The 26,027-nt window shown below is 40.1% G+C and overlaps 1 protein-coding gene across 3 annotated transcripts in view; it reads left to right on the plus strand.

The window, feature by feature from the left end:
- csk (C-terminal Src kinase) overlaps positions 1 to 26,027 on the plus strand; it is a 134,485-nt gene that overhangs the window by 104,947 nt on the left and 3,511 nt on the right. For all 3 annotated transcript variants that reach the window (XM_048520874.2, XM_048520875.2, XM_059640225.1), the window contains 7 exons: positions 12,181 to 12,274; positions 12,903 to 12,968; positions 14,082 to 14,181; positions 15,062 to 15,152; positions 20,291 to 20,364; positions 21,217 to 21,412; positions 22,464 to 22,550. In XM_048520874.2, coding sequence (XP_048376831.1) covers positions 12,181 to 12,274; positions 12,903 to 12,968; positions 14,082 to 14,181; positions 15,062 to 15,152; positions 20,291 to 20,364; positions 21,217 to 21,412; positions 22,464 to 22,550 — 708 coding nt within the window. The remainder of the gene's footprint in view (positions 1 to 12,180; positions 12,275 to 12,902; positions 12,969 to 14,081; positions 14,182 to 15,061; positions 15,153 to 20,290; positions 20,365 to 21,216; positions 21,413 to 22,463; positions 22,551 to 26,027) is intronic.

Below are 26,027 nucleotides of genomic sequence, written 5' to 3' on the forward strand. Positions count from 1 at the left end.
AGACAGGTCAAAGATGCGGGGATGCAGCCTTTGTAAAGGTGAGTGTAGGTAGGGAGATCGGTCAGTCCAGGGGGGAGATGGGGTGTGGCTTGAAGTGGGAGGAGGGGATAGTGAGAGGAAGGACAGGCTAGGGAGGCGGGTACAGACTGGGTTGGTTTTGGGATGCGGTGGGGGAGGGGAAATTCTGAAACAGGTGAAATCCACATCGAGACCATTGGGCTGCACGGTTCCCGAGCGGAATATGAGTTGCTGTTCCTGCAACCTTCGGGTAGCATTGTTTTGGCACTGCAGGAAGCCCAGGATGGACATGTCATCTGCAGAATGGGAGGGGGAGTTGAAATGGTTCGAGACTGGGTAGTGCAGTTGTTTAGTGCGAACGGATCGTAGGTGTTCTGCAAAGCGGTCCCTAAGCTATGCCTGCCTCTTTGCAGGTTACATGAAACAATCCCTTTTCCATACCTACTCTGGCTCTAAACCCCCCCCTCTTCCTCTGTTACATTGATGACTGTATCGGCGCCGCTTGAACAGTTCACCCACTTCATCAACACCTTCCATCCCAACCTTAAGTTCACCTGGACCATCTCTAATACCTCTCTCTTCTTCCTGGACCTCTCTCTGTCTCCATCTCTGGCAACCACCTAGAAACCGATATCCATTTCAAGCCCACCGACTGTTACCTAGAATACACCTCCTCCCACCCACCTTCCTGCAAAAATGCCATCCCCTATTCCCAATTCCTTCGCCTCTGCCACATCTGCTCCCAGGATGAGACATTCCACTCCCGCACATCTCAAATGTCCTCATTTTTCAAGGACCACAATTCTTCTCTGCCCCCACCCCCTATAACAACCAAAACAAAATCCCCCATCGCCCTCACGTACCACCCCACCAACCTCCAGATCCAACACATCATTCTCCAACACTCCCGCCATCTGCCATGCGACCCCAACACCAAAGACATTTTCCCCTCCCCACCCTTATCTGCTTTCCGGAGGGACCACCCTCTCTGTGACTCCCTTGTCCGCCCCATGCTCCCCTCCAGCCCCACCTTACCTGGCACCTTTTCCCTGCAACCGCAGGAAGTGCTACACCTACCACTACACTTCCACCGCCCCCCCCCCCCCCCCCCCAACTTTCCAGGCCCCAAGAAGACTTTCCACATCAAGCAGATGTTCACCTGCACATCTGCTAATGTGGAATACTGCACGCAGTGTTCCTGTTGTGGCTGCCTCTACATTGGGGAAACCAAGCGGGGGCGCATGTCTCCTCTCCACCTGTCTTCTCCTCTATCCATCTTTTGTCTGCCTTCCCCTCTCCCTATTTGTTTCAGAACCCCCTTGCCCTCCCTAATTGTGAAGAAGGGTGTAGGCCCGAAATGTCAGCCTTCCTGGTCCTCTGATGCTACTTGGCCTGCTGTGTTCAACCAGCTCTACACCTTGATATCTCGGTGTATTTTAAGACAAGTTTATGTATACATCTTTTTAAAATAAAAAGGCCTAATAAGAGTGACCTTTTTGTTAGGCCCTCCAATGAAGACAAATGGTACATTGTACAGATATAGCTTGATGTCGATTTGGGGTCTTGTACGTTAAACAAAATCATTGAAAGACACCAGCTGCTCTTCTCAGGCTGATTAGTCACGGCAGCTGTGAGTATTGTCGTGCGGAGTATTAATCCACAGTGTGTTCTTTTTAGTTGCTTTAGTTAGAACTGTAATGTTTGGAGGTGTTACTGTACTGATGTATGAAGTGTCAGTTGCATTATAAATTCATGAAATTTGTGAAATCCGCAATAAATTTATATGCAGTTTTCTAATAGTTTTAGCATGTTGGATGTAAGTACTTCACATACCTCCTCTGCAAACTATTCAAAATTCTGCTGGGGGTTATATGGACGAAATAAAGGATTGTAATTGCCAGTTTAACCCAAATGTACTTGTCATTAGATTAATTATAATTCAGTTTACTAGTTCTGAAAGTTGTTTTACTTGCTCTATACAGAAGGACTTTCGGATATGCGGTCAAGAACTGGCTCTAGTTCATATTTCATTTTAAACAGAGGTTTCTGTCACATACTTTGTAGTTTGTACTGTTTGTAAAATTGAGGCTGTCAGTGCTGATACATTAGGAAGTAATTGAGTACATTTTTCTCATGTTTTTGCCAGGCTTTTTTGAGTAGTTGTTTTTACATTTTAAAAAGAACTAACTAAATGATGACTTGGAAGCAAGCAGTTCTTTTGTTCTTGGGCAGGGGTAGGGAAGGGAGTGCTTTCTGTAGATTGGAGCATTTGAGCGAATAAAGCCAAGAACCATCTTTGTCAGAAAAATCTAGCTATTCTCAAATTATTTCCCTGTTCCCTTTTATTTGAGGAACTGACAGAAGGAACATCACATTCGGGCTGAAAGGGCAACCAGATAGTCTGCCTCCCAGTGCTTCCTCAGTACTTGGCTGTGCAAGGGAACAGTACTGTTCTTTCCCTCCTGTATTTTCTCCATTTAAAAGAAACATGTAAGAAAGATTTTGTCACTGGACTTTATAGAATTCTAATGAGAAACCTACTGGTGATGGGAAAGTGTTTAAGGTTTTAAAATGGCACAGCTTCGTACATTGCTGAACTAGGTATTTACATATTGTACACTTTTTATTGCCATTTGGGCACTGAAATTTTCAAATGTATCTCTTGGCATGCAAAGTAACTGATTTGATTGTGTCTGCTGCTGTTTTTTGACTTGTTTTTGCCAAGAAAAGTGCAACTGTTGAAAGTGATTTAAAAATAGTCAGAAAGACAGGTACATCTAGGTTCAGTAAAAGGAAGTTTTGCAGTGATTTATGTACTGATAAGTTGAAATCTGTTTTTGGAGTGTTGATATGCGTCAGCTTTGAATGTAGAATTTCACATACTGCACATGAGTGTGGCTTGAAGTGCTCGCAGTTTAACTAGTTAGAAGTATCAAAGCAAGGAAGAAAGTTGGATTCTGGCACAAATGGGCTCCAGAACTGGTCTGCTAAAGGACTACAGGTGGCAGTAATTGAGGACTGCTTGCTGGAAAGTTGGCAAGAGCCATCCCACATTCTTTGGGGGAGGCCTGTCACATTGTGCTGGGCAATGGGTGGATCTTGTTTAACAGATTGATTTGAATTAGGCATTGAAAGACTTTGAGATTTTCAAGGATGTTAATCAATAGTTTAGCACAACTGCCAGTTTTCCACCTTTCCCTGCCCAGAAGGCAACTTTTCCTGAGGAAGAAACCTGTTTTTCTTTTAAACCAACCTGTTCAGACGTGTTATGACATACAGAGTCCTAGAGACGGACAGGAAACAGACTCTTCGGTCTAACTTGTCTGTGCTGACCAGGTATCCCATATAAATCTAGTCCCATTTGTCAGTGTTTTGGCCCATATCCCGCTAAACCCTCCTTATTCATATGCCCATCCAGATGTTTTTGGCATGTTTGGGGCCGATGGTTCTTGAACCAGATCTTTCCGGCTAGAGGCAAGGACACTACTACACTGTGAGGAGAGGGCTCAACAACCAGCTGTTGTATATTTTAAATCCGTCTGTTCAAACAGTTAAGAGTCCAATTCTTTATTTTAAAAAAAATCTGTCTGTTCAGATGTGTTGTGATGCCTCTGGCACAGGTGGGACTTGAACCCGGGCATCGTGTCCTGGATGCAGGTTCGCTACCACTGCACCACAAAAGTTCCTAAGATCCCAGCCTTTTTTAAAAAGACCAATGAGCATCACCTGTTCTTGGTCTACTCTGGGGCAACCTAGTTTTGTTTTTAGGGAGGCTTTTGTGTCATAGGGATACCACCACTATCTCCGGTATGGAGGAGGCCCAAATTCGTCGTTCTTGCTACAGAACTGTATAATGACGTGAATAGATTGATTCGTAAATATCTCCTGGTTGACCTTTTGAGCTTTTGTGGTCCAGTGGCAATGAAGCTATCTCTGAAGTAGGAGGCCTAGGTTCAAGTATCACATGCTCCAGAAGTGTATAATAACATCTTTGAACAGATTGATCAGAAATATCTCCTGGTTAGACCTTTTAAAGGGACTTGTGTTTCTAACAATGACAAGTTTTCATCCGGATCAGGTGCTCCCACTGGCAGAAGGCTAATCTAGAGCTGCTAATTATTCAGAAGCTGGTAGGTCTTCTCTAATTTGAGGTGCCACCAGGGAGGTAGTTGCTGTTGCTGGTAACATACCTACCCAAGGCCTTGGATCATGGAGTCAAGAGGCGAGAGGTGAGCAACAACTAGAGAGTGGATGGAAAAGTGCATTATGGAATGCAGCTGGCTCATTCTTCCTGGTCTCAAGCCTTTGAATGTGCACTAATTGATGGCACGTGTGAAGTCAGATCCATGAACCTTCCCATCAGGGACCTAATGGAGGAAGTGATAGGAAGGCAGTAGGATCATTGCCATTCCACTGTCACCAAATCTATGATGGTAGAATGTGAAATGTAATTTCTTTTTTCCTCAGGTGCTGCTAGTCTTGAGTACTTCCAGTATTTTGTTTCTCATTTCCAGCATCTAGGGTACTGTCATTTTTGTAGAAAGCTCTGGCTTCCATCTTGTGTACAGAGTATTAGTTCCTTGTATTAACGATGTCTTATTCCTATTCTGTTTCATTCTTTGGCAGGTTTTTAAAGAAGCTATAGTTTCATTATTAGTGCAGAACAGGTGTGTGTGTATATATTTACACCAAGTCAAGAATGCTGCCTGTCCATTTAGAGGAAATGGCAAGAATGCTTTTCTTGTTGAAACTGTAGTTAAAGGCAGTGTTTTTTTATTTAAGTGGGTTTTGCTGTAATATTAGTCAATGAGTTCAGAGTTCAGTTTTTCCATTAGATCACCATTTAGTTAAATGCTGAGCCATGCTCTAAAAGCATAGCAAATTTCAGGGGAATTGCATTGTAAATCCTTGTGTAATAGTGTTCTATTTCGTAACTGGATCTGAAGTGTATACAAGAAAAATGAGCACCTGCAGCTTCAAAGTTGTACTGGAAACACATGTGTAACATTTTTGACTCATGTAAGCAATGCTCCGGTTCACGTTCAGTTGGCCTTTAAGGGTTCGTAGTCTACAGGCTATGATGTACATTTTGGGAGCAGAGGGCTCCACTAAATAACATGGAAAGTAACATGTAGTAGGTTTTGGATTAGTATTACAAGGCTAGTAGCAATTGGCTGACTTGGGATCAAATCAAAATACAACAGTTCTGCTATTCCACCAGTTCTTTTGCATTAGAAATTGTTGTCTTTGACTTTACAAGTTGTATTTAATTGTTTTATTTTTCTTGGGAATTAGTTATGAAGTAACAATATACTTAAAGTCTTTAAAAAAATTGGAAATTAAAGTTCCTTTTGATAGGGCAAATAGCAAGCTTGAAAAAAATGAAAAGCTCTTAATTTCATCATATGGTCACCCCACTGATAGAATGGTCAAATGAAGATGCTGATTATTTGAGTGTGGACATTTCTGAAATGACCTGCCCACAGAATTTTCATATGGTAATGCAGATACCTAAAATTCAGGAAACCTTGTCATTGTACTACCTTTTTGGCAGCAATATGTTAGGTCTTGTTGCCATGCTTTTATGAAGTTGATATGATCTATCACAAATGGTGAGGTGCTTATTTATGATAGAAAACTTCTATGGAACTTGTCAGAATGTACGATATCCCACTACTTCGAAGTACTCTGGTAGCAATACTGTTATGCATCTACTTATCTTTTTAGCCTCCCTGATGGGCCAGCCATGAACTTCCAACCATTTTTCTCTTTAGTTGTACAATTTTAATTTTATTACCAAATCCAAGAACGTCCATAACTTCAAAAAGTTGGTTGCATTACACCTGCACACTCAGCTTCAGTCATCCTTGGCCTCTTGTTGTGCTTGACCTGAAGTGAGATATTTTTTGACTTTGGCAAACTGCCAGAAGAGACTGACTCCTACTTATTCACTGGTCTCTTGGATGCAGTGGCAGCTTCGTTTTAAAATGGGTTCTAGACACACTATCTGAGAATACTTGCAGATATTCTCTCATTGAGTCAGAGCCAGGAACAAGTTTAGGTGCAGGATAGAGAGTTTGTCTTTAAGTCACTTTCTCCACACCTGAACTGAGGCTTTCTTGCCCCTCCACTGTGGCAAATCTGCAATTGCACTTTGCCAGTGACATGACAGCAATTTTCAGAGCAAAATGTTTGAGCAACCTTGATATAATATTCTTTACACATGATTTTCACATTATGCACAAGGACTTTTTGTATTCTTGTTTTCTGGTGCAAATATGACTAACTGATTTCTTGAATTGAGAGCTTTGTGGAAATGCAAATGCAGTGCCTCTTTATTTGTCCTTTGGGGATGTTGATGGCGAGTTAAGTCTGCTTTCTCTGCAGAGAAAATTTGTGCTACCAAGATGATTGATTTTAATCTTCTCACTCCGCTTTAGTATGTGCTTCAGTATCCAATGATTAGCTGCATTTGGCATTTGTAACAATATGCTATCTTTTGTAAGGGCATAAATACTGAAAAGACTGTGAATTCAATCAGTTGATGAACATGCGTGTTACAGGGCGTTGAGATTTTAAATTGTGAGCGTTCTGCATTGGATTTCTCAATTGTCGCCCTGTTAAGCTGCTTCATAGGCAATATTTTGAGGAATTGAGTTTGAAGGATTATGGAGGTGCCTATATTTTTTTTTCAGTTCAATGAAAAGACATTGCAGTTTCTTTCTTGGAAATCATGTGACTTGTGATAATTGCTGCTCATGGTTTCTTGAGCTCACTTTGGGAAAAACACTGACCATTTGACTACTAGGTTTTATGGTTAATTTTGTTTGGAGTATGTTTGTCAGCTTGGAGATGCTTTACAGTTAGTTGGGGAAAGCACTTATGAGTATAAACTGCCCAGCTTATGTCAACAGTTTCTGAAATACCTTTCTGGTGAAATTGATATGCAACCTGATAGCTCTTCTGGAAGAGAGTGGTTGAAAGGACTTCTCAATATTATTTCCTGAGCAAGCTGTGTCTATTAAGACCACAAAGACAATAGTTAGTGACTTCACCATGCATTGCAAGACCACTAGGGAGACTGCAGATCATTCAGTGCCTTATTGTTTAGCCTTTGAGAATATCCACCTTTGGCCATAAAGTGCCCTCCTTTTTTTTGAAGTAAGTTGCTGTTGAGAGAGAAAAACCTTCTTTTACCACTTAGTTGAAGTTAACATGTGTTTTAGACTATTTAAAGAGTTTTTAGGAATTGCATTATAAGTGGTCTGATAATAAATTTGCATCTTCATTTGGATGGGTTTTTTTGGTAATAAATTGATAATTATGTTTATTAGATCCAGAACGAAAAGATCTGTCAAGCGGGCATTCTTTAATGTAGTGGCAAAAGCAATTTGCCACGTTGGAGCTTGGTAAAAAATTCTTAAATTTATGTTGAATAGAGGGACAAGACAGATAGTCATAACACTGATTTGGAGCATGACTGCTTCACCACGAATAATCTCATAAATTGGACAGAATTTAGATGAGCTGTAGCTGCAGGAATATCAATTGACTTGCGTATACAAGTTCAATTTTTGACAACTTTCAAGTTACCGCACTAAACTAAGGCTACAAGTTGACCAACATATAAATTGGAAAATAATGATGATCAAAATGAGAATATGTATCAGACCATGTGTGTGCATTTGTCAGAAACAGATGCAAGGCATGATGGTGAAGATGTGTTAGACAATTAGAAGTTAGGCCAGGGATGAGACAGTATGCCAAAGAAAGGAACAGGAGGAAGGTGATAGCCTAGTGGTATTATCACCTAACTGTTAATCAGGAGACCCAGTTAATGACCTCAGAACTGGTTTCAGACCTCACCATGACAGACAGTGGAACTTGAAATTAATTATTTAAAACCTGGAATTAAGAGTGAAATGATGACCATGAGTCCATCATTCATGTTCTATAGACAAGAAAACTGCCATTTTTACTTGGTGTGGCCTACATACGAATCCAGATCCACAATTGCCACCCTTTTGGGCATTTGGGGGATGGGCAATAAGTGCTGACCTAGCCAGTGACACTTTCATCCTGCGAATGAACTACTTAAAAAGGTAGTGATGACATGCTGTTTTCTTTCATGCAAAGAGAATTGTGTTGTCTGATACCAGTTTGCTTTATTTGAAGGAATGCATTGTGTTCCTTAGAATGCAGTATTTTTAAGCACGTCGGCTTGTTTTCTGCTACCTGAATGCAATTCAAAGAAATAGCCTATGTTTTTCTTTTGTTCTTTTATGGAATGTGGATACACTAGCCAAGTGAACATTCATTGCCCATCCCTAATTGCTCTTGAGAAGCAGGCCTTGAAGTGTTGTTGTCCTTAAAGTATAGATAAATTCATAAACTGGTAAATAGCTATACCAAGTTTTTGGCAAACTGTGGTTAGCACTAGGTAAAAAGGGCACAATTCCGCTTTTATAATATCTGACCGTTGCCCCTTTTCACTCTCTGCCAAAGTGTTGTGCATGATATGATATGGTCCTTGTAGTCTGGTAGATACAATTTTGAGACTTGCTTGCTGTTGAATCCCTTGTCTTCACTCCATTAAAATGGGAGAGGAGGTGGCCAAGATGTCACTGGATTAGTAATCCAAAACTCCAGGCAATTGATCTGGGAACAATTTTTTGAATCCCACCATGGCAGATAGTGAAATTTGAATTCACTAAAATTAAAAATAAAAACTAGTTTAATAGCAATCATATCACCAGAATTGATTGTAAAAACCCAGCTGGTTCACTAACTTTCTTCTCGGGAAAACAATTTGCCATTTTTAAGTTGGTCTGGTATGCGTGTTTCTCCTGTCGCTCAACAGTATGGTTGACAGTTAACCTGAAGTACCCAAACAAGCCATCCAGTTCCAGGGCATTTAGGGATGAGCAATAAATGTTGGCCTATCCAGCATCATTCTCATCTGATAAATGTTTTTATAAACTGTATTTAAAAATCTGGCAACTGTTGATCAGTTGATGCCTTTCTTCAGTTGGTTGGAGATGAGTAGTGTCTCGTAAGGAAGTGCAGTGCCTGTTTTCTGTGCGTTGCAATGTTCATTTCAAAGTTTAATGCTTTATGCGGTGATCCACGTCTCAAATGCAATTTGGAGAGACAAACGCGAATGGCATTTGCTACAAAAGGGAAAGTTCAAATAGAATTCCCTCTACACCAAATGTGCAAACTTCACAGTCTGTCGCCCGAGGTTGAGAATCAAACCCAGGTCCCTGGCACTGAGAGACAGTGGTACTAACCACTGTACCACCATGTTGCCCAAAATGATACATGTTTGAAAGCATCATTAATTCATGAAACTAATTTTCAAAATGTGACAGTAAATGTACAAACTTGTGAACGATCAGTGATAGAGGTTCCTATTCTTCTTCAGTTCATATACCTGTCTCCATTATTTTCAGATTCATTAAAAATTAAACCTTTACTTTCATCAAACTATTTCTTTTTGACATTTAAAGTGGAAACTTACTGTGCCAGTTTAATATAGAAACTCACTGTACTGGTTTCATATGTGCTTTATGACCAAGACTAGAAGAATACACTTGTAGTCTCAGTAATTCAAAAGCCATAAAATAAGAATTGTACTTCCAGTTACTGAGATGGCAATTAAATGCCTGATTTTATCAAGTATAAAATAAAAAATGAATAATTTGTTTATTATTGAAAAAAGACTTAGATTCAGTAAAGATACATTAATTGTTAACATACATAAATGTTCATGTAGAAATATAAATGCTTGTCACTCTAAATATTCCAAGAATAGATTCAAGCATGTACTTCAGACAAAAAGGATTCCTCTACAGAGATTGATGGGCAAAAAAACCATTTGGCCAATGGGTTATTCTTGAAGCCAAAAAGATGAAGACTTAAATGTTCTCACATCTGTCACACTGTCCTGACACATGTGGTCAAGTCACTAATTATGCATTGTTGCCTATAACGTGTTTTCAGACACAGCTTGCTCAGGAAACACAATAACAAATTGTTCTTTCAGTGTCTTTCATGAAAACAAATAGTTTTTGCCCTGAGTTTAGGCATTTGCGCAGAAATAGAAGAGATTAGCTGTGCTGCCCTTGAAGGCTTATTATTCCTGAATATCAAATAAAGCAACTGTCAAAATCAGTCAACAAAACAAGTAGTTATCACTAATCACGTGACTTCAAGGATGTCTTTGTGTCACAGTCAAACTCATATACAGCATGGAAACTTGTCTTGCATTTCATTTCACACTTCAACCATCCTCTGTATGCAAAGGTTGCCCCTCGGGCCCCTTTTAAATGTTTCTCCTCTTGCCTTAAAATTATGCTCGCTCTCGTTTTGAGCTCCCCTCTAGGTAAAAGAACTTTGCTATTCACCTCATCTGTGCCCTTAATGATTTTATAAACCTCTGCAAAGTAACCCCTCTGCCTCTCACACTCCAGCGAAAAGATGTCCCAGACTATTCAGCCTCTCGTTAATTCACATCTTCCCATCCTGGTCGCAAGGTTGTGAGTCTTTCCTGCACCCTTTCCAATTTTTTAAAGCAAGGCTTCATTGCATTTTTAAAAAAATACTTATTCATGTGAAATGAACATCACTGGCTAGGCCAGCATTTATTGTCCATCACTAATTGCCTAGAGGACAGTTAAAAGTCAACTCCATTGCTGTGGGTCCCAAGTCCTCTTAGTCCAGTTCATTGTTTTAACCAATTCCTCTGTCCATCGTGACTCTTCAATGAACACTTTTAAAGAAACCATTTCAGGTATTTCCTCAATTTTAAATGAATCAATTTTTCCAGAATTGCTTCTTTTTTTTAAAAAAAGCTTGCCTTCTAAGAAATACTAAATGAGAAGTGTCTTTGTAACATTCGTTAGCTTATGCTAAGTAAATAAATGGCCTATTTAGCCCTTAAGACTGAAACCCTTTATGACTTCAACTGCAAAGCAAGTGCTCATTTCTGCAACCAGTAAAAATTGCTCAGTGCAGAACTGACAGGTGCATTACAGAATTATGTACAAAATTTTTATCCACTAGTGAACATTAAGCATTGCATTTCTTGGGAGAGACGGTAAATCCAGAGAATGGTGAGGAAAAAATTTAGATCATTTAATGTGGCCTAAGGAGGTTACAACAGGCTTGAGAAAGCATTTTTACACTGGTTTCCTACAACAGAATACTTTTGAATAAGTTGGCTAGCGATCTGAGTTAGGTGATTGCTTCTTTTAAAATTCGTACATAACCTCTGAACAAGTTGCAATTCTTTTTTGTGTGGAAATCTAATTTGCTGTTCGATACGTTTGGGCCGCTGGTTGTTCTGAGTGCCCTCGCCATCAGTAAGAAATTCCTCCTGGTAGCAGGAGTGATACACCACACATTACGACTGCATTCCCAAGTCTTAAAAGTGCCATTGCTTTTGCTAAGAGGTTTTCGCAAAAGTTAAGCAAGTATCTGTCATGCACTACCCCCCCACTTCACCTCCAACGTTTTGTCTTTTTACTTTCTTCAACTCAGATGGTGCTCTTCATAGAGCATTACTCCCATTGCCAATACTAAAAAGTATTGTTTGTATTTGTTTTTGAAAGTGATGCAGCAGAGCCTCCTCAAGTGAAGAAAGTCAAATTCGTAGCCTCTAATATTTTTAAAATCCATTTTTCACCTGCCTTCGCTCTTAATTCACAAAAAGGAAAAAGATACTAATATTTTTGTAAGGAGCGGATAGTGGAGTAGTAATTTTAGATCAGAGAGGTAGAGACAGTGAAGAATTGGCTTAGTTGCTCAAGCAGAGTACAGCTAGTATCCCAAAAGGGAATGAATGTTGTAGTAAGTAGTCACAGGATTAGTCATTCAGAGATTGTAGGTACTGTCGATGCTGGAGAATCAGAGATAACAAGGTAGAGCTGGATGAACACGGGCCACACAGCATCAGAGAAGCAGGAAAGCTGACATTTCGGGCCTTAATGGATTATTGATGTTTGATTTACATCTACTACCTTAAACAACATAGAGAACAGTGAGCAAATCAGCTGCAGATGTCGTATGGCACAAGTTTCAATATACTTGAAACTCTGCTAGATTGAAGATATATTTACCTTCTGTCCGTTCTGTTTATTGCTTGTTTGTTTCCATGTTTAGCATTACACCATGGATGCTGATGGGTTGTGCACGCGTCTCATCACTCCGAAGCTTATGGAAGGGACAGTGGCAGCCCAGGATGAATTCTCCAGAAGTGAGTGGCAAGTTTGAAACCTGAAGATGCTGACTTGTTTTGGGCTCCCTAACCCCACCCTCTACATGTACACACACAAGCACCCAGAGGCACAGGTGCACACGTGTGGAAAGACTCACGCAGAGACACAGACAAACGTGCAGGCATATATACAAACATGTTGAAAATATAATTCACTTTTATGCAATGATGTTTGATGGCGTAGTCTTCAGTATGAATGTGTCACCATGTGTTCTCCTCCTAAAGTGAATTATTGTTTGAAGTGCCATATTTGTTGTGAATGCTGCCAATACATGTGCAAAAAAAGTGCACAACCTCCACGTATGAAATGACAAAAGGAAATGGTGCTATTGGGTGCTTCTGGAAGTGTGAATAATGTCCCTATATCTAAACTGGTGATGTACAATGTACATGTAAAAATGCTTTCTGTGGCAGTTGTGCTGTATGTGCATGGTGGCCACACTGCAATTGGTTCAATCACTCCATTATTAAAATGTTTCACTGGCTTCAAAAATCTAGGTGTATCCAAAGCCTTCAAGACCTGTATCATCTTCAGTAGCCAGCCCCCCATTTGCTTTTGGTGGTTTCTCATTGCATTTCTCTTCACTGTAAATTTTATTTTTTGTAGGTGGATGGGCACTAAGCATGAGAGAGCTCAAATTGTTACAAACAATAGGCAAAGGAGAATTCGGAGGCAAGTGGAAACTTAATCTGTTGGGTTTGGGGTCTGACCTGAGGTTACTGTAAATAGGGTTCAGTTATTTCCTATGTTTGTACATTTGTTTGTTTAGTAACTGTTGTTTTGTATTTGAGAGACTTTGCTTTGATTTTAAAATACTAATTATAGATTCATTAAAAAGCATTTTGCCATTTTGTTGAGGGTGATCAGAAAGAAATTTCCCTCAGTCTTTAAATATCAGTATGATAAACTTTGATATATTTACCCACCAAATATAGCCATTGTATTGCATGACTTTAGAGCTTCCAGTCAAGTTGTACAATATAAAGAGTTTATGACACTTGTCCATCAGGGTCCTGCAGTTACCCATGATATAATTACCAGATCGAGTTTGGTGCTTGAGGGATAAATGTCAGGCTGAATATCAGAAGAAATCCTCAGCAAACACTGTCATGCAATTCTTTTGCTCCTATTCTGAAAGCGTGGATAAGAGCTCTGCTTGACATCTCATGAAAATAAAGGCACCCCTGACTCCTGTCAAATAGATACTAAAGTATCAGCCTTGACTGTATGATCAATTCTTGGGAGTGGTATTTGAATCTACAGCTTGCTGATCCAGGGGCATGCTGATGCCACTGTAAGTAGCAGATCTTGGGTCATTTGGATTGGGATCAGCATTGCCGCCTTAAAGAAGTAATGACTACATGAAAAAATATTTTCATGCAATTAATGCTTATGATCTGGAATGCGTTGTCCAAGTTGTGGTGGAACTAGTGTCACTTGAGGGTTTCAGAAGTGAATTGATCGCTATCTGAAAGAGCAGAATATGCTGGGCTAATCTCTCTCTCAGGGGAGTGGCATTCAGTCAATTCCTCCTTCAGAGGACCAGCACTGATGTGACAGGCCATTCTGTAACCATTCTACAATTCATAATATGATTGTAAGTGTCCTGCAGAGGTTTGTAATACTTAACCATCTGTCTTGCCTCATTTAGCCATGTTGATCTATTGTGAGGCTTCATTACTTAACCATAGTTTCTAGTTTAAAAATACTATTCTATTTTGCATATCCACAGATTTTGGTGCACGTGATGCACCTCTATTAACTCAACTACTTCTTTTTCTCTAGATGTGATGTTGGGTGAATATAGAGGCAACAAAGTAGCAGTCAAGTGCATCAAACATGATGCAACTGCTCAAGCATTCATTGCAGAAGCCTCTGTAATGACGTAAGTTGTACAATAATTCTCTAATTCCTTGTATTCCAAAATGAAACAGATTATTGTGTTGGTAGTTAGTGTCTCACATTAGAAATTAAAGTTGTATTGGTTTCATTTTGAAAACGTAGATTTTGGTCTGCATTCTGAGCCATTGTGGCAAAAGGCAAGTTAAATTCTTTGCTTGCCTGCTGCCTCTTATTCCATAGCCTTTTTAACTGTACCTCTGTCATGTTGATTTTCAGGAAATTTCATGGATGAATCTCTCCAATTAAACTTGTTGCTCAAATGACAAAATTGAAGAAACCATAGATATTATTGTGTACAAGATCTTTAGCTATTGGATTGAAAATATTGACCAACAGTGTTTAGTTGGTGCTTTGTCACAAGTGCATATCAATCTTTATTTATTACTTTGGAATTTTGATTTGCTTTGCACAGTGTTGTAAGTTGTGTGGCTGGATGATCAAATCCAAGATTATGTTCTGAAACTAAATTCAACAAACTGAAGATTGTGGGCTGACTGAGGCAGGGGAGTGGGGAAGCAGGAAAGCCAGCACAGTTGGATGTTTACAGGTTCATTAAGGGCCCGCAGGGAAGAGAATTTGCTTTCTGGTAATTGTCAGTAGTATACAAGGAAATTGACTTGACCCCCTTCAACTTCTTGGGTCATATCAGTCGGTTTTAATGACATTATTGTGAAATGCCTGTAAAGTATCAAATCTGGGTAGTTTGGCCAATAAATAAGGTGTGCTGAACATTGCTGACTTGGAGGATAGACCAGAAATACTAACATTTTGGTTTTCTGAGGTACTCTATATTTTTAAAAATGTCTTGACTAGTGTTTTTCTAACTTTTTAAATGTTAAAAACTCAATTTTTCTTTCTTACAGGCAACTCCGTCACAAAAACTTAGTTCAACTTCTGGGTGTCATTGTCGAAGAAGGCGGGTCATTATACATTGTAACAGAATACATGGCAAAAGTATGTATCTGGTTATGATACTTATGTACAGTGAAGGACTTGAACCAACTTCTAATTTTGTAATCTTAGAATACTGCAGTTCTATATGTAACACGTTACGAAGTCCAAGGCTTTCAGCGTGGCTCTCTATGGCATAAACTTGTTTTCCTTTTATCATACCATTTACAGGGAAGTGGAATTCCCTTCCAGGATAATGGGATCTGCAGATGCTAGAGAATCCAAGATAATAAAGTGTGAAGCTGGATGAACACAGCAGGCCAAACAGCATCTCAGGAGCACAAAAGCTGACGTTTCGGGCCTAGACCCTTCATCTGAGAGGGGGATGGGGTGAGGGTTCTGGAATAAATAGGGAGAGAGGGGGAGGTGGACCGAAGATGGAGAGAAAAGAAGATAGGTGGAGAGGAGAGTATAGGTGGGGAGGTAGGGAGGGGATAGGTCAGTCCAGGGAAGACGGACAGGTCAAGGAGGTGGGATGAGGTGAGTAGGTAGGAAATGGAGGTGCGGCTCGGGGTGGGAGGAAGGGATGGGTGAGAAGAACAACCGTTTAGGGAGGCAGAGACAGGCTGGGCTGGTTGTGTGATGCAGTGGAGGGGGAGGGGAGATTTTGAAGCTGGTGAAGCCCACATTGATACCATTGGAGTGCAGGGTTCCCAAGCTGAATATGAGTTGCTGTTCCTGCAACCTTTGGGTGGCATCATTGTGGCACTGCAGGAGGCCCATGATGGACATGTCATCTAAAGAATGGGAGGGGGAGTGGAAATGGTTCGCAACTGGGAGGTGCAGTTGTTTATTGCGAACCGAGCGGAGGTGTTCCGCAGAGCGGTCCCCAAGCCTCCGCTTGGTTTCCCCAATGTAGAGGAAGCCACACCGGGTACAAAGGATACAGTATACCACATTGGCAGATGTGCAGGTGAACCTCTGCTTAATATGGAAAGTCATCTTGGGGCCTGGGATAGGGGTGAGGGAGGAGGTGTGGGGGCAAGTGTAGCATTTCCTGCGGTTGCAGGGGAAGGTGCCGGGTGTGGTGGGGTTGGAGGGCAGTGTGGAGCAAACAAGGGAGTCACGGAGAGAGTGGTCTCTCCGGAAAGCAGACAAGGGTGGGGATGGAAAAATGTCTTGGGTGGTGGGGTCAGATTTTAGATGGCAGAAGTGTCGGAGGATGATGCGTTGTATCCGGAGGTTGGTGGGGTGGTGTGTGAGAACGAGGGGGATCCTCTTGGGGTGGTTGTGGCAGGGGCGGGTTGTGAGGGATGTGTTGCGAGAAATGCGGGAGACCAGGTCAAGCACGTTCTTGACCACTGTTGGGGGGTAAGTTGCGGTCCTTGAAGAACTTGGACATCTGAGATGTGCGGGAGTGGAATGCCTCATCCTGGGAGCAGAGGCGGAGGAATTGGGAATAGGGGATGGAATTTTTGCAGGAGGGTGGGTGGGAGGAGGTGTATTCTAGGTAGCTGTGGGAGTCGGTGAGCTTGAAATGGACATCAGTTACAACTTCCCCTCCCATTCTTTGGATGATATGTCCATCATGGGCCTCCTGCAGTGCCAATGATGCCACCCGAAGGTTGCAGGAACAGCAACTCATATTCCTCTTGGGAACCCTGCAGCCCAATGGTATCAATGTGGACTTCACCAGTTTCAAAATCTTCCCTTGCCCCACTGCATCCCAAAACCAGCCCAGCCTGTCTCTGCCTCCCTAACCTGTTCTTCCTCTCACCCATCCCTTCCTCCCACCCCAAGCCGCACCTCCATTTCCTACCTACTCACCTCATCCCACCTCCTTAACCTGTCCGTCTTCCCTGGACTGACCTATCCCCTCCCTACCTCCCCACCTATACTCTCCTCTCCACCTATCTTCTTTTCTCTCCATCTTCGGTCCACCTCCCCCTCTCTCCCTATTTATTCCAGAACCCTCCCCCCAATCCCCCTCTCAGATGAAGGGTCTAGGCCTGAAACGTCAGCTTTTGTGCTCCTGAGATGCTGTTTGGCCTGCTGTGTTCATCCAGCCTCTCATTTTATTATCTCTTCCAGGGTTGTTGTCTGCCGTAGGAACTAAATCAACATTTAAGGTTAGACTTCAGGTGGTTGTAAGGTTATGGAAACTGGTTGCGTAGAAGCGATTTAGAACTGTTCTGTCTTGTTGATGGCGGGTACCAGCACAGACATTTGAGTAAAAATTCTTACTTAGTTCAGTTCTTTTTATCCAGCAGCTGTGTATTTGATATAGATTTTATTCATTTTGGAGGACGAATTCGAATTTTAAGTTTTTGTGCTTCAGTTGTGCGCCTAAAGAAAATTGTCAAGAAATTTTCAGAAGTAGTGTAAAGGATATGTATTTATCAAAGTTTTACTGTTTAAGTGATATAGAAATATCTTACGCAAGGTCTACTTTGCTTTGAGAATACCATTTTTACCGAGTAATCTTAATCTTAAAATTTTACTGGTTTATTGTGTTTTATGCAGCTGCTTGGTAATGTGATTTGTACTTTGATTTAACAGCACTCCTTAATACTAGATCAATTAGTGTTGATTGCCAGTTTTAAAGTTCAGATCAACTACACCGAATCAACATTGCTTTTAATCCACTTTAATGAACCAAAACGTACTTAGATTTAATCTTTTCAAGCTGTGTTTTATTACTCACCCTGATTTCATGGTCAGTGTCCATGTCACAGCTTGCTGTTGAAGTTGTTTTGCTCTCAAAAATCTAGCCATGCCAGTAGCGTGGATGTTCCCTTTTCCAACTTTGGTTTGCATCAAATACTGAGTCAAGGAGATCTCCAAGTTTGCAAAACATGATGCTATTAAACAGGATAAAGGACTAACCACACTGAAGCAACCTTGCAGCCTGCAAGCCAGTGAAATAAGATGATTTGGGTTCACCTTGAAATATGTGATTAGTGTGCACATATAGGATTAAAGTAGGAATTAAAATATGATTTTTTAAAAAAATTGGTCTTCCCTCCTTAATGTTTAGTCATTTGGAGAATTTGAAACTATTTAATGTTAGGTTTTCAGGACTGGGAAGTTTTTGTTTTTAAACCTAATTATTAACCTAGTCCACCTTTTATAAATACCCAGTTCAAAAATACCTTGTTCAAAAATAGAAATTTTTAACAGCAATCTTTACTGCAAGAAAAATATAGTGAAGGGGCCTGTTCTTGACAATTCAATGATTTTTGTTTGCAGTCTTGAGATGCTTCAGCAATGCACCCAAAGGAGAAGCATTGGATCATTTATAGTAACCCCTGGATTTTTGTATTCATCTGACTGTACACACTTGGAAATTGTTATGAATTTTGGAGGAGATTGTGTGTACTGACAATTTTCTGTCATCACTATTTCTGAATTTTGTGCTATTTTTGACTTCGGCCAGTATATTTCGTTAACTACTTGTAGGTGGAATTTATGTAATATAAGTGGAGAACCCTTGAAAGGAAGCGAATCTGCAGAGAGGAAAGAGGCATTAGTTCTGTGGGTGTAGACCACTTATGCTTTTTCATGTTGTGATTTTCTTTTAAATATTGGGTTGTGATGTTAAACATTAAACGCCTGTCAACACTAACCCGAAAAGAACGAGTTGTTTTGCCTGCTGTCTTTCTAACAAATTAACCGGTCACTAGTCAGTTAATTTGTTGTTTGGTATGTCACCCTTTGCTGAAGTCAGATAGGTATCATATTTGCCTGTGAAATATTGGTCACGCTTCAAACTGTGTAAAGCTTTGGCATGTTCTGGAGCACTTTTCTTTCAATCATGTGCTGCCTGACTGCCTGAAGGCAAGCCCTTGGCTTGTTGTCTATTAATTCTTCATACCAAGCCCTTTTTTAGCAGTAGTGTTTTGCTGCAGCATTCCATTCTTCGCCAGGACAAGGAGGCACTTTGCAAGTCTTCCCCATTCAGAATGGGAATCTAAACCAAAAGAACTGCAGATGCTGTAAATCAGGAACAAAAACAAAGTTGCTGAAAAAACTCAGCAGGTCTGGCAACATCAGAAATGAGGAAGGGTCACCGAACCCGAAATGTTAACTCTGTTTTCTCCTCCATAGATGCGGCCAGACCTGCTGAGTTTTTCCAAAACGGGAATCAACCTGTTCTGGATGTAAGTTTGCTCACTGAGCTGGAAGGTTCGTTTTCAGACATTTCGTCACCATTCTAGGTAACATCATCAGTGAGCCTCCGATGAAGCGCTGGTGTTATGTCCCGCTTTCTATTTGTGTTTAGGTTTCCTCTGTTGGTGGTGTCATTTCCTGTTCTTTTTCTCAGGGGATGGTAGATGAATGTGTTTGTTGATGGAGTTCTGGTTGGAATGCCATGCTTCTCGGAATTCTCGTGCGTGTCTCTGTTTGGCTTGTCCTAGGATGGATTTGTTATCCCAATCAAAGTGGTGTCCTTCCTCATCTGTATGTAAGGATACGAGTGATAGTGGGTCATGTCTTTTTGTGGCTACCGCTACCACTATTACGATCACTATCACTAGTATCCTTGCATACAGATGAGGAAGGACACCACTTTGATTGGGACAACACATCCATCCTAGGACAAGCCAAACAGAGACACGCACGAGAATTCCTAGAAGCATCGCATTCCAACCGGAACTCCATCAACAAACACATTGATTTGGAGCCCATCTACCACTTTCTGAGGAAAAAGAACAGGAAATGACATCACCAACCCAAGGAAACCTAAACACACAAATAGAGAGCGGGACATAACACCAGCGCTTCACCGGAGGCTCACTGATGTTACCTAGAATGGTGACAAAACGTCTGAAAACGAACCTTCCAGCTCAGCGAGCAAACTTACATCCAGAACCTTAAGCTGAGCTACAAATCTTCTCAAAACTCGCTATCAACTTGTTCTGTTGTGTTATTCTCAACCTTGCACTAACCACTTGGCTAACTGAACATAATGTTAATGCTAAGATTCTCTTCAATTTGTTTCACCACTTGTGTCCAAATTGATCATTTCAAGTCATTTTTTTGGAGTATTGCTGATACAGAATTTCACCTCTAAATCTTCACTGCTCCCCAAAACTCATTACATGTGAAATGCATATGTCTGTCATGATTTAAAGGGTGCTTGGGTTAGCACAAATGTTTCAAATGGCAGGGGTAAGAATTAAGTTTCTGTTCTCTACCAGGGCAGTTTGGTGGATTACCTGAGGTCAAGAGGAAGGTCTGTCCTTGGTGGAGACTGTTTACTTAAGTTTTCCATGTGAGTATTATAATCATATGATCATAATTCTGAAAACTGCATACAGATTAAAGGAAATTGTGCAACCAATCAAGAAATACCTGAAATGAATAATTGGAATGGGACCTTGTATACTCATGTTGTTGGGAATAATGACCTATCCTAATTTCCCATCTGTTCCATTTGATTTCCAGTGCTTGCAATTTTTTGGTCAATATACCTTACTTTATTACTTTAAATGTCAGTGTCCAATGTATGAAACTCATTTTTGTTTACATTTTAGCAGATTGATTGCTTCTCTCATTTCGTTTTGTTGCTGCTGTTTTGACTCATTCTGGCTGATAACTGTTTTCATTCAATACCTATCAGTGCCGTTATAACACTATTTGCTGTGGTTATTGGACATAACCCACACCTACCCGCTTCTCCTAGATTTGGTCTTTTATCTTGTCAATTGAATAGCCAGCAGCTGGAGCTGCAGAACTGTGGTTAGCGTTTCTAAATTACTTGGCAATGTTTTCTAATTTCTGGGCTGTCTCTTATAAACATTGCCGACCCAAAAAAAGCTAATGTCGTTGCAGAAATACTTGTTTAGATATGGCAATAAGTTTACATGTAAAGAATTCCTTGTGAAAGCATCAAGAATTTTCTCACCATCTTACAAGATTACCCAGCCCAAGTTAGAAAACATGCTGAAGTCAGGCAAATTTCCACACTGGAGGTATGTCAGGTTTTAATATAGAATTTGCATTCCACCACAGTGAATTCAAATCTTGAGAATAAGTGACAGAGTAATTTATATTTTATTCAAGAAGAAAATAATTCTGCCTGTACTCTGTTAAATAATACATTGATTTATTTTTTGTTTTTCAGTGATGTCTGTGAAGCAATGGAATACTTAGAAGCAAATAATTTTGTACATAGAGATTTAGCTGCTCGTAATGTCTTGGTCTCTGAGGATAATATAGCTAAAGTTAGTGATTTTGGTCTTACAAAGGAAGCTTCTTCAATGCAAGACACTGGAAAGCTCCCTGTGAAATGGACTGCACCTGAGGCTCTTAAAGAAAAGGTAAATATGATGAATGGGTAATAGGTGTAACAAGATTTTTTTTTATTGCTTTGTGGACTTCTGTCCTGCTGAGAGATGTAACTGACTTATGAAAGATCTAATCTTTACAAAATGTGGATCTTGATGTTGCAAAGGGGTGAGTTATAGAAGTGCCTTGCAGCTACACTTCAACTGCTCTGCTATTTTCGCTGTTATACAGATAACCTCTTGACTTATAAGAACTGCATGGTCATTGAGCAATGTGATGTTCTATGTACAATGGGAAACTACTTCAGTTTTCTCCACTGTTCTTCTCTATTTCCTACAACAAGTAGAGACTGCCTGTCACGAGTGTGCAACAGACATGAGTACATGAGTCAAACTGAAATTGCTAATGGCAAGTTGAAATGGTAAGATTGCCTTGTGCACTGTAATCTGAGAGAATGAAGTATGGCTATTCAGTCACATCTTTGGAGGTGGTCTAGACCTTTTGTGATAGACTGAAATAGTAGACGCATCATTTAGTTCAGTTTAGTCTGAAGCCTGAACTGAGTTTGTACTACTATTTCCTTGCTGTGATGTTTGCCACTCATCATTGAAACATTGTGGGTTGTTTCTACTTGGTTGACAAAATATATTTTTGGCTTTCGTCTCTGTCAGGATTTGAATTGTTGCAGCTGTGACTAAAACCATCAGATAAAAAATTTGCAACTATGTGGAACCATTTCCTCGACAAAGTTCACCTGAAACTCTGCCCCTGTGCAAATACTCATAAACTGAGTTGGCTAATGTTTGTTTCACTGATGTTAGGCCATGGAATTTAGCTCTCCACCTTCCACACCAGTTCAACAGATTAATACCTGTTGACTTCCTGGTCCAGTTTTTCCAAACCCCCTGGGTAAGTCTAGGTTCGGATTAAAGAAAATACCTGCCTTCTATTGTAGTTGTCTGTCAGTACTTCCATAAATGTTATTCGCTAGCTTGACTTACAACACAACTTCATGCACTGGATACAAACATTAACAATGAAATAATTTAGAGGAATAATACAGTTCTTGACTTTTTATTCCAGAATTTTTCTACTAAATCAGATGTATGGAGCTTTGGAATTCTTCTATGGGAAATTTACTCTTTTGGGCGAGTGCCTTATCCCAGAATGGTAGGTAAAAGTATGCACTTTATTACAACTAAGGCCATATATGCGGAGTATACGAAAAGTACTGTTGTTATATCTCATTTTCAGTCTGACAGTCATACAGAAACAGACCTTTTGGCCCAATGGTCCATGTCGAGCATAATCCCAAACTAAACTAGTCCCACCTGCCTGCTCTGGGCCCATATCCCTCCAAACCTTTTCTATTCATGTACTTCTCCAAAAGTCATTTAAACACTGTAATTGTCCCACTTTCTCAGGAAGTTCATTCCACGTGAACTGCCCTATCACCCATGCCTTTTTTTAAAAATCTTTCTCCTCTCACCTTAAAAATGTCTCCCCTAGTCTTAAAATCCCCCATCCTAGGGAAAAGATGACTATCAGTAAACCTGTCTATACCCTTCGTGACTTTTATCAACTTCTGTAAGGTCGTCTCTCAGCTGCCTATGCTCTGGTGAAAAAAGACCCACCCCTTTTTAGAACAAAGACCTTCCATTCCTGGCAACATCCTGGTAAATTTCTTCTGAACCATCCAGCTTAATAATATCCTTCATATACCTAGTACCAAAAGTGAAGAGTTGGATGTATTTATTAGACTGCAAGCACAAGAGATAACTGAGACAAAATAGAAAATTAAGAGTAGGTCATTTGCCTCTTCGAACGTACTCTACCATTCAGTATGACCATGACAGATCATCCAACTTTGTACTTTGTTCCTGCTTTCTCTGCAAACCCTTTAGCCATAAGAACAATATCTAAATCAAACAATGTTTGGCCTGAATCACTTTCTATGTAGAGAATTCCATGGTCACATCATTCTTCAGCCCCCTGTGTATTTAACTTCTAAGAGTTCTGATGAGATTCCATGAAAGAGATTGACCACGTAAAAGTTCCGAGTGCATGGGATTGGGGGTAGCGTACTGACATGGAAAACTGATCGGAAAGTAAACAGACTAGTATTAATTGGGTCATTTTCCGAGTGGCAGGCAAGTAACTTATGGGGTACCACAGGATCAGTGTTTGGGACAGAACCTACAGCCTCTTGCAATAACAAAGCGACAGCTGTGTGTTCAGTCTTGTGCTCGTTTGCTGGATGTCTGATATGTGCTGTCTTAATGTAATTTGAGCTAGTTCATTAAGACCAGCAATTTGTTTTATCGATTGTTCATTGCTGGGATCCTTATGGAATTCTTAAGTATTCTGTTTGATCTGGACTCCAACTTCTCATTCATGTAACGCTATACTATTTATAGTTATTGAAAACTAATGACAGAGTGGTTATGCCCAAAAGAGACATCGGATCTCAGTTATCAGATTTTAAAGCAGGCTTTTATTATACCACTTGATTGCAATTACATTACATTCCCAATGATCTATTATTTACTTATTTTTTTCAAGAAGATGTTGCCAATGACTGTCAAATATTCCTATCTCAATGGACAATGAACTGTTTCTGAATTCTTAACCCAAAAGACAAGATGGAGAGAATGGATTGTTCATTAATTTCAGTGTGAAAAATGGTTTTGAGTATAGAAGCAGTTTTTCAAGCCTTATATTTGGAACTATTTGTCATTCAAATATAAGAACACAGACTTCCTGATAATTGTTTTATTATCCACTGTTAACTTTCGTATATTTAGAAAGATGTTCACTGCATCTATGGTAAAACCTAATGTGGAAAGGCTGTCTAATACAGGATAGCTTTTAAAACAATATTTTTTTATGATGCAGCCAGCTTACCTTTTCAGTTTGAGATTTTTTTTGGATTGGAAGAGTTTCAGAAGAACCTTTAATCTTTTTATCAATTCATGCTGACATCTGGGTGTGTTTTAATTCCAAACGCCCCCTGATGATATCAGTTCTCATTGCTAATGTTAAATTGTTGTAGGTCTGGTCAAATCTGTTCCACAACTTTGATACTGATAGTAGAACCTACTGATCAGGTCGTCTTGACTCCCTTTGTGAAATATGCATGTTCACCTCAAATGACACTTTGACTGCTTTTTATCCCTCTTTACTTGCGCAATTGATGATGTATCGGCAGATATGCCATTACATGCTTGCACTTCTGGTTTGTGCAGTACTCATTGACACTGAAACATAGAACATAGGAGCAGGAGTAGGCCACATAGTCACTTGAGCTTGTTCCACCATTCAGTACAATTCTTTACAGTACCCTGTACCTGTTGTGTTCTGATATCCTTTGATACCTTTAGCCCAAAAAGTGTACATAGCTCCTTCTTGAAAATGTTCAGTATTTTGGCCTTAACTGCTTTCTGTGTGGCAGGGAATTCCTGAAAAATTTCCCCATTTCTGTCCTAAAAGGCATACCTGTGGCACTACTCTTCCCATGATATTACATTAGCATTCAAGTAGGAAGAAATTATAGCTCTGTCTGGTCCTTGCATGTTCAACATCAGTTCCTTATGTAAGCTGTCATAACTTCATACATTTATGTCTTCAGAAAATGTTTTCTCTTGTATGTACACGCATGAACAGTATCACAGTTACTTTAGGTGACTTATAGTTTTTGCAAGTCATTGATTAGGCAGAACTTAAATCCATGGTGAATGTGCTTTCTCTTCTGCACTAGAAAGTGTTTCACAGATTGAAATCTGGCTTCATGTCTTAAGAGTAAAATTCTTGTGAGCAGAGTTTATTTAGCTTTGCCTTCCTTGGGCACAAGTTGATTGTAGTTTCTCATTGCTTATTGGACTACTGTGTCATTGGCATGGCAAGTCACTTGCATGAGAAATATTGAAGAAAGGTTCGCTCAAAATTACAGCTCTCAAGCAAATGAACTTGAACGTGTTTATCATCTTACTATTAACAGTCAGTCCTTTTGAAGTATGACAAGTCAATTGAAGTGCAAGACTGGTTTGAGAACTAAAAATGTATTGATAGAGATTCTATATCAAGATTGTCTGTTGGAGTGCCATTTGAATGTGATGTTAAAGTTGTGCAGACTTAGTCTGGGATATTTGCTTATGGTTGTTACTATTATTATTATGCATTACTCTTGAAGCATGTGAAAATCTGAGTGACTTTAATGCAGGGCACTTGCAGTACTCATGCTTGGCATTTCTTCAAATTGTGCTGCAGAAATTTATGAATCATGCTTATTCATACACTAATGAAGTACAGTAGTACCCTCTGTAGGAGGAAAAAGGAGCTGCATGCTTTGCATGTTTGTACTGTTGATGTTTTAATTGTAGGGCAGCAGATTAACAACACGCACACAAAATGGTTGTTATTTTATAGATTAAAGATGGCCGTTTTATTTCTTACTGGTCAATGATCTCAAGCTGCTGACACATTACTAATCAGGCATAGAATAAATGCTAAAATATAATAATTTTTGGATGGCATGTGAGAAATTCCCTGTTTAAGGGAATGGATGGACGTGCACTTGGGCATCTAATCTTTTATGATTACAGAATTACTTGGACTGAAAAAAAGCTCACTTATTCGCACCTCCCATCA

Source organism: Stegostoma tigrinum, chromosome 36, assembly GCF_030684315.1.
Source record: "Stegostoma tigrinum isolate sSteTig4 chromosome 36, sSteTig4.hap1, whole genome shotgun sequence".
Taxonomy (NCBI): domain Eukaryota; kingdom Metazoa; phylum Chordata; class Chondrichthyes; order Orectolobiformes; family Stegostomatidae; genus Stegostoma; species Stegostoma tigrinum.